The following is a 9,571-nucleotide window of genomic DNA, read 5'->3' as shown; positions in this document are numbered from 1 at the left end:
TTTATTCAGAAAGAATTATTGAATAACTGAAGTGTGCCAGGTAGGAGCCAACAATGGTGACAAAGTAAAGTTGCTGCCTTTGAGGAGTTTACATTTGGAGGAAGGGGCACAAAGAGATACCTAATGACAGGCAATAAAAAGTGCTAGGTTTTCACAAGTAAACCTCCCTGCCAATGTAAGCCTTATGTTCCCCATTCCACGGCAGAAGATTCTGAGGTGCATAAAGGTTAAGTTGCTCGGGGTCACCAGTCAAAATTTAAAATACTTGATCCTGAATTCAAAGGCTATGCTTGTTGGAACAAGATGCCTCTGGGTTCCATAACACAACCTGAGGTTACAAGACAGAAAGGCCACCATTGGATCCTGACCTGACATTGCACCTGACAGTCTAGAACCACATATGATGATTGGTCAGAAGAGGGAGTGGAACCATATTCATTCAGAAGAGAAGCTAATGATAAGTTAGCTTTGACCTCAGTTACTAGAGATCTGACTTGGCTGGTCCCAGGCTCTCCACGAGATGCCTCCAGCCAATGCCTCGTGTAACCATAACATACCAAAAGAATAATTAAAACTGTCTTCCCTGAATACCTCTTTCCTTAATAAGTCACCTTTCTTAAGAAAACTTTCCAGGAAATAAAAATACAAGATGCATAATATCAGAACTCAAATTAACAGGGAAAATCTTTTATTTCAAGTTATGAATATGTGTATGAGTATTTTCTGATTTTCAAAATAGAAGCCACTTTAAATCATTTCTAAAATTGGATGCAATGGAATATCTTTTCAAAGTAAAATTACCCAAATCCAGTTACCCACAGATAATGGCTGCTACTATCGTTATATATATCTTTCCAGATTTCTACTAGGCATGTGGATTTGTTTTGCCAAAAATAACATATACATTCAGTGCTTCAATAAGTCACTAAAATGAAATCTTACCATCTCTACAAGTAAAGTTCTACATTATCAGTTTGAATGGCTGAAAATACCTAATATTTCTATTGTACCATAAGATATTGAAACAATTTTATATATCAGACACTAACTTCTAATTTCTAATTTAATTTCTTCAAAAATATAAACTGTGATGAACTTTCTTTGTACTGGTGACAGTAAGCACTTGGTTTATCAACTCTTTAGCATAAATTTCCAAAGTAGAATTTTTGTATCACAGGATTTACACATTTAAGTTTTGATGTGTAAACCCCAAATAGTCTGTCACTGTATACCCTCCCACCAACCACATTTACCCCACATCCATGTCAGTAATGCTTGTTTTCAATATTGGCCAATCATCTGATATCAGATGAGGATGGATATCGAATTGCAATTTAAATTTTTTAAAGTATCTTCTTTCTCTTATGGATTGATGAGAACTCTTATATATCAAAGGTATTAAGCCTATTTTGTATTATGTTGTTTCACTTATATTTTCCTGTTTTTCATGTATTCTTATTTTTTAACTTACTTTTCATGCTTTTGAAACATGGAAGTTTCCTATTTTTATTTAATCAAATCTAATAATCTTTAGTGTAATGCTTACAAAGTTCTCTACCACAAAATTATAAAAACATTTATTTAAACTTTATCCTAATATTTTAATTAATTTACGTTTTGATGTTAATATTACTAAGATGACAAAATCTTTAGTCTTCCCTTTCCATGAGAAGTTAACAAGTACTGAAATTTATTTTATCTCAGTGTCTGTCTATAAAAAGAAATTAAAAAATCAAACACAATTGAGTTAGGCTGGGTTTTTTTACAATAACCAAATCATCAGTTAAAATTAGAAAGCTGACGTAATTTGACCCAGTAAGTCCATTTCTGGACTTACCTATACACATAAAAATGCATTTACAAAATGTTGAGAGCAGCATTATTTGAAAATAGTAATTAGGGCTCAACTGAAAGAGCAATGTATGACTTACGTGGCCCCTTACTTCCTGCACAAGGGAAGTACACTAGAGAAAACACGGAGTAGGAAATGAAGCCACAGATATGTTTTTGAAGTTCTGGAAAGCAAAACAAAACAAAGAGAAATGGCTCACTACACAGTCTTCATTGTCTAAGAGGAAGAATCTTCTGGATTCCTGGGGAAGTTTTTCCTTACACTGGGTCTAGGACAAATGTGTCCCTTGAGGTCTCAAATGGAGGGAACTGAATACATTCAGCCCTTAATACAGTCATAAACTGGGCTCTTCTTTGTCGAGACCTTTGATAAAAAGCAATAACATAATTCCAGACATAGTATACCATTTGCGTAGCTTGCTGATGTTTACTAGGTGGCAGTAAAAAATCCCAGAATTCCAATTTTAGGTGGATGCTGGCACAAGTAGGATTTCTACTGAAACAACATAAAAGAAACATTAAAGATGGAATTTCACTTTTCAACAGAAATTAAATGTTTCTCATGGTAAGAACATCAGGGATCTAGGAAAAAATCAATGGAGAAGATTTTTATTTAGAAATCTCTCTGTATGTCCTAACTCCTGAAATTAGGCCATAAAATGCACCCAGTTATAACAGAACTAGAAAAATAAACACCAAGAAATAGATTGTTTGTGGAAGGCTTTACTCTGCTTTTATTTCAGAGAAATTGTTCTGTTCTTTTTTTCATCTAGTCTACTCCTTTCTTAAGCTATTTTCTTTAGATATAAATCCATTGCTTCAAATATGAAGACTATCTACTTTCTACTGTTGAACTGGATTTTGGTCATCTCAACTATTTGAAAGTTTTTAAATTATCTGGGATATGAAAGTCCTTGGACATACAGATATTGTTACTGAAAAGACTTTTGTCCTCTGATGGTCAGACATCTGACTTAAAAAAACCTATTTTGCTATAATATAGTAATAGTAGAAAAATCCCTGAAATCTGAGTCAACAAAATGGTTAACACACTTTCATCTCTCTAGGACTTTGGCTATGTTAGGTTACACATGTAAAGGAGCTCTTGCAGTATTTGTCTTTCTGTCTCATTTCATCCTTAGTATAACCTCCTCCACTCATGGAAGCAGAGAATAGAATGGTGATTACCAGGGACTTGGGAAGGGGATGAAGGACGTTGGTTAAGGATACAAAGTTTCAGATATGCAAGATGAAAAAGTTTTGGACTCTAATGGACAACAATGCCACTATAGTTAAAAAGACTCTATTGCATACTTGAAATTTGTTAAAAGGGCAGATCTTAGGTATTCTCATGACAAAAAAAAAAAAACCTACAAAAGTACCTGAAAATGTTTTTTATAACTCTTCATCTTTCAGCAACTGATAGACTGATTGTGGAAAAAATTAACATCCTTCTCTATTTACTCCTAAAGTGGGGAGGGATGAGTTAAGTCACCTCTGACGTTCTGAAGCTTCAATGGGCACTTTTTCTGTGATATTTCCATGTGCTCTGATACTTGCATTGCAGCTCTGTGCTCTACTAAGAGCCCTGCTGGCCAAGTGAGGTACAGCAGTCTCAGATTGCAGGGTGGAGTGCTTATGTGTTCCTCATTCTTTTCTTCCTTTAAAGGAAGAGGTAAAGATTACTGTAGGCAGGCTACTTAATTAGCTGTTTGAGTCTTATCTACCCACTGTAATTCTGATAAACCAAAGTAAGCTCCAGACTCTCTTATTTGACAGAGCAGTACAGCGGAAAAACTCTGGAGACTATTACAGAAAAATTATTCACCAGACACTTGTTAAAAATGGCAGGACAGATTTTATTCAAATCTATTGCAACAGAGGAGAGATATTGAGCTCAGCTCCAAATATTCAAGCAGAAGTGGGAATTTATATCCAATGAACAGAATGGAGGGAAAATTACTAAAAGGAGGCATCAGTGGTAGGGGATTCTTCCTAAACTGGCTTAACAGGATTCTTACTAAAGAAAAGCCAAGGATTTAGATGCAGGGAGTTAGATATCAAGAGTGGAGAACGAGGAATTTGATCAGAAGTGAAACATAGGGGCTCCTTGATAAATGATCCTTCTGATTTAGAATTCTTGCGAAAACTGGGCTCAGCAAAAAAAGACATGGAAGGCCAATGCTGAGGACTAGTTAAGAAGAGCACCCAGAGGAGCCCAACTAAAATGTGGTCAAGGAGGGAGGGAGTCTTTGTCAAGACAGAAAAATTATTCAGGTTTGAATCCTTGATATGCCACTTATGAACTTGCAGCGATGCAAATGTGGGCAAGTCATTAAATGTTTTAAGCTTCAGTTTCCCCTATATAAAATGGAGATCATCATAACCACTTCATAGACTCTGCAGAGACATCATAAGAATCAAAATCAAGATGAGATGTTGCAGGTGAGAGCCTTTGGTAAAGTATAAAGCTTTGCACACATGTGACACATGTGAAGACGTTACTAGAACAGGGCAGAAGAGAAGCCATTTTCAAATGACCAGTCATTCCATCTCTCTCTAGTTATAGTTAGGACATAGCAGTGTGGTTGTTCTTCCTGTCACCCTAGGAAAGAATTATCAAGACAAAGAATTTTCAGGCCCAGAAGGGGAGATTTTAGCTTGTTTTTATTTTCTGAGTAGTCATGATGTTCTGCATGCTTGAGAGAGCCTTGTGATAAATGACGTAGTCACCTCATGACACCAAACTCCTAACCCAAACATATCTTCTCTGCAGGCAGACCTGGAAGAAGGTGGTTCCCGTCATGAGGCAGAGCAACGACACCAGTGTGAAGGAATTTGCTTTTCTGGAACTTACTCATTTCCACGAGCTGGAGTTTTTCTTGTTTGTGGTCTTCCTTGCTGTGTACGTGACAACCGTGCTGGGCAATGCCCTCATTGTGGTGACCATAACCTGTGAGTCCCGCCTCCACACTCCCATGTACTTCCTTCTGCGAAATAAATCGGTCCTGGACATTGTCTTTTCGTCGGTCACTGGGCCCAAGTTCCTGGTGGATCTTCTATCAGAGAGGAAAACTATCTCCTACAATGGCTGCATGGCACAGATATTTTTCTTCCACTTTGTTGGTGGAGCAGATATTTTTTTCCTCTCTGTGATGGCCTATGACAGATACCTTGCCATTGCCAAACCCCTGCATTATGTGACCGTTATGAGAAGAGAGGTGTGGGTGGGCTTGGTGGTGGCTTCCTGGGTAGGCGGTGGTTTGCACTCAGCTGTCCAGATAATTCTGATGCTTCCACTGCCCTTCTGTGGCCCCAACAGCCTAGATGCCTTCTACTGTGATGTGCCCCAAGTGGTTAGACTGGCCTGCACGGACACCTTTGCTCTGGAGCTTCTCATGATCTCTAACAATGGGCTGGTGACCCTGCTGTGGTTCCTCCTGCTCCTGGGGTCCTACACCGTCATTCTGGTGATGCTCAGGTCTCGCTCTGGGGAGGGGCGGAAAAAGGCCCTCTCTACCTGCACCTCCCACATCCTGGTGGTGACTCTGCACTTTGCACCTTGCGTTTACATCTACTGCCGGCCCTTCACAACGCTGCCTATGGACACCGTGGTGTCCATCAGTAACACAGTCATTACCCCCATGCTAAACCCCATGATCTACACCCTGAGGAATCAGGAGATGAAGTCGGCCATGCAAAGACAGCAGAGGAGGCTTGGGCCTTCTGAGAGCAGTAAACTGGGGTGAGCAGTCAGACTGATACTGGAAATCTAATTCTGATTTGGTTTTCTCAAACTGCTATCCTAAGGGTCTTTCTCCAACCATTTCTCTATATCCTCACAGCCACTCAACTCAGCAGAACCTAATAAGAGGGAATATGAAAACAAAAGGAAGAGAGGAGACTGAGCATGAGCTACTGGGCTTGGGGACTGGAAGAAATATGGGGTATAAGATTGGAATCAATAGCCTAAGTACTATTTGGGTATAACCTGTGATTCTGATGCCAACATATTTCACCTCACTTTTACCACCTGTAATATGGCAATGACAGTGCCTAGCCACAGGGGGCCACGAGGATGAAGAACGATACAGGTTGAGAGGATTACTGTTGTGACGATTAACAACGTTCATGGCATTAACCAGGCATATAATCAATGTTCCCTATTATCTATCCCTCTTTCCTAAATAAGCATATATACAGAACATGGATGTATTTATTTCATACATTCTGTCACTAATGACTCTGTTATTTCCAACTGATTAATAAAATCACTTCTTGATTCAATAATTTGAGTACAGAATTTTCCATTTATTTTACCAGTTAGTGAAACGATAAGGCATATTTTAAGTCAGATACATACATAGACAAATCTACCTGTGGGACAAGTATTTCCTATTCTCAGGTCCATTCTACTGATTTGCCTGCTTAAATTAATCTCAGAAGTACTTGTATAGTTTGGGGCTATATTTTCACAAAATCCACAATGATAATTTATGATAATCTGAACTTTCTTCTTCCCCCTATCTTCTCTCTGTTTCAATCTCAGGGCTTTTACAGGTGAAACAAAACTAGAGTTTTTTTCTATGTACGCACAGACAATTCAAGACAAGTCATTGCAAGACAAGAAAAAATTACCTAAAAAATACCTTTGCACACACTCAAAGCCCATTTTGTGTACCAGGAGAGAAAAGGAAGACAGCATTTGCAGGGTCATTTAGGAACAGCCACTGGGTCTGCATTATAATCCACCTTTCTTCCCAAGAAAAAGTCCAATAAAGTGAATAGGTAGAGACAATAAATCTCCCTTCTCTCTCTGCTCACCTCAAATTTCACTTTCTGGCCTCCAATAGTCATTAAAAAATTGTCCAAGAAGAATAAGGAAGCTCAGGAAATTGCAACATACAGAACAATTTTTTTGCAGATTATTATGATGCATTAATATTTGGCCAAAAAGGTCCTAATAGGAGACACACATCTGTGATCTTCTCTCAGTCCTACAAGACAGAAACATTGGGCCAAGACTCTTAATCATAAGCTGGTGCCTCTCAAATACAGATTTGTGTCCTCTGGGCTTCACAAGAATTTGGAAAGCATATAAATGTGAGCATCTTCATACATGAGTGTGTGTATACACATGTGCATGCATATACATCTGTACATGCATGTCCGTGTGTGTGTGTGCCTGTGTGCATGTGCGTCTGTGCATGCCTATGTGTGTATGTGTGGACTTGCATGCAGTAATGACTTGGAAACTGTTTAATAACTCCCACAGGAACGCCAACACTATCAGAAGAATGTCCATACTATTCCCACACTCACATCCACTGAAATTCCCTTTGCTCATTTTTCTATTACGTTTGAGCCTGAGGGACTAGTTCACATGGCAGGGACAATGTGGGAAACGCAGAAAAGCCATTATGACATGACTCCGAGTCTGCCCTTTCCAACGTGAAGGCTGAGGAGTTCCGTGCAATGATCTTCAGAAGGACTTCACCTTCTAACATACTTTCCCAGCATCATGTACGCGGGCGCCCAGCTACCCAGTCCCAGACGGCATAAATTCCCGGATGGACACTGAGGGTTTAGGTGAGGACATTCAATGGCAGTCTGTGATGAGCATGAAAAATGTATCTGGTGTATAAGTTACTGCAAAAATAGCTGAAAACTTTAGTGATGGAAAACAAAGCGGACGTTGGGAAGCATTCCCAATAAACATTGGGAAAGGAGGGATGTCCTCCTAAGAGAAGGAGCCGCAGAGACGGGGACAGTGCAGTAGAAGGGGAAGCAGCTTCTATTGGATGGAACAGTCGAGTTGTGTAAAAGAAGAGATTTTGTCCAGGTTAGGGTTTGTTCACAGGGATCACAGACAGACTCATTTTCCTTAAAAATACGAATTTAACCCTAATTCCCTCAAAACCTGTGGAGGTTTCAAAGGCAGCCCCATATCCATGCATTGCCCATGACTCCCGGGGTCTCTTCGGCCTTTGATCCAGAACCAGCCTTATTCCCAAACACAGTGACCCGGTGCTGAAACTTCTGGTCCACTTAGTTAATTCACACAAGTTCACTGAAACAAAAATAAGCAAGTTGGTTCAAAGAGAAGCTGCTTTTTCTATTGAATAGCCTTTTACATTCTGGAAATGTCCTCACAAATAACTCCTCATGATAGACAAAGTAGATACTGTTTTGGGGGGAAAGAGGAAAAAACAACTGAATGGCTCCTATGTGCTGGGTACTTTACAAAGATGATCACAGTTATTTGTTATGATACACAATGAAGTAAGTGTTATGCTTCCCATTTTACAGAGGAGGAAATTGAAGGAAATAAAGAAATACACCCAGGAAAAAAGGAGGAAGAGGCAGAATTCCAACCAGGTGCCTCTGCTCCAAAGCTCTTAATGTTTATCTGCTAATTCACACTAAACTGCTGCCACATTTAAAACTGAGATCTGAGGCTCAGAGAGGCAACGTGACTTTCTCAAGGTCACAGAGCTATTTCACAGCGTGGATCAGAAAACAAATCTCTAATGGGTATCCCTGAGGCCAAGTCAAGGACATTAACAGAAAAGGTTCTTAGCCTGTGTTCACCAAGATCCTTCTCACTCACCCACACTCCAGTGCTGGAGATTATAAGTCATGAGGTGCACATCCCAGCTAGGTTAATTCATTAATTCAAAAAAAAAGCTATTGAGCACCTAACACATGCCCCATACTAGGTAAAGCTTTGATGATGCAAAGACGAATGAAACACCTAGCAGGCAGGATGAACTTGAGATGTCACAGGGAAATTATATTGAACTAAGGAGAGATTGACAGATAAGAAATTAGATGGAAGAAACCATTACACGTGCCAGAAGACAAGTCAGTACACAGAATGATGAATCACAAAGGACATCAGAAAACTCTTCACAGAAAAGGAGGTCCTAAACCTGAGCGTTCAAATATCAGTGTTGTGAAGGGTGACAGGTGGGAGACTCTGAGAGTGGGGAGGACACAGTAGGCAGGGGAGCAACAGGAACACAGACCCAAAGGCATGGGACAGCGAAGATTGACATGCCACTGAAACACCGGAAACAGCCCCAAAGGAACACAGGACTCCAGATAATATTTAAGATGAAGGGAAGTCTTGGATGCTGTGGGAGTTTAGTTTTTATTCTGTAGGCAATAGGGAACTACTGGAAATTTCAAACAGAGGAATAAATGGTCCCATTTGTGACTTACAAACTTATTTCTAGAAACAGAAAGGATGAATTAGAGGAAACCATACAAGAAAGGAGATTGTTAGGGAACCCCTGCAACAATCTAAGGAGAATTGATAGGGGTTTAACTGAGGATGATGGGAAGGGGTCAAACTGAGAGATGTGAAGAAGTGCAGTCCTCAGGGGAGTTTCTACACAGTGTCCGGGTCCCTTGCAATGTGAGTGGCTCAGTATAATTTTATCCAGTCTTCTGGATAAAACATGCTCCCCATCAATATGTGCTGTGGAGATGACGGTCCCCGCACAGACTGAATGGCTAGGGAGACAAGGCCAGTAATGACATTCTCCAGAGCAAAGGAGAGGTGTGTGCTTTTGTTATTCATCCATGTAAGTTCTCAAAGCTCTGTGTGTTGTTTCCGTACAGACCAAGCACAACACTTCCCAGTCAGCCAGAGACCTAGGGACCATCTGCAGGCAGTGCCAGATGGCGCAGGCAGATGCTTAGGCCAAGGGGGTTT

The 9,571-nt window shown here is 40.0% G+C and overlaps 1 protein-coding gene across 1 annotated transcript; it reads left to right on the top strand.

Annotated features, from left to right (window-relative positions):
* The first annotated feature begins 4,655 nt into the window (after positions 1-4,655).
* On the top strand, positions 4,656-5,600 carry LOC118909700 (olfactory receptor 4D6). Its single transcript, XM_036880426.2, has one exon. The coding sequence runs from the start codon at positions 4,656-4,658 to the stop codon at positions 5,598-5,600; it is 945 nt and encodes a 314-aa protein (XP_036736321.2).
* The last annotated feature ends 3,971 nt before the right edge of the window (positions 5,601-9,571 follow it).

The sequence above is a fragment of the Manis pentadactyla genome, chromosome 9 (assembly GCF_030020395.1).
Source record: "Manis pentadactyla isolate mManPen7 chromosome 9, mManPen7.hap1, whole genome shotgun sequence".
Lineage (NCBI taxonomy): Eukaryota > Metazoa > Chordata > Mammalia > Pholidota > Manidae > Manis > Manis pentadactyla.
This window is presented reverse-complemented; position numbering and strand designations above follow the sequence as displayed.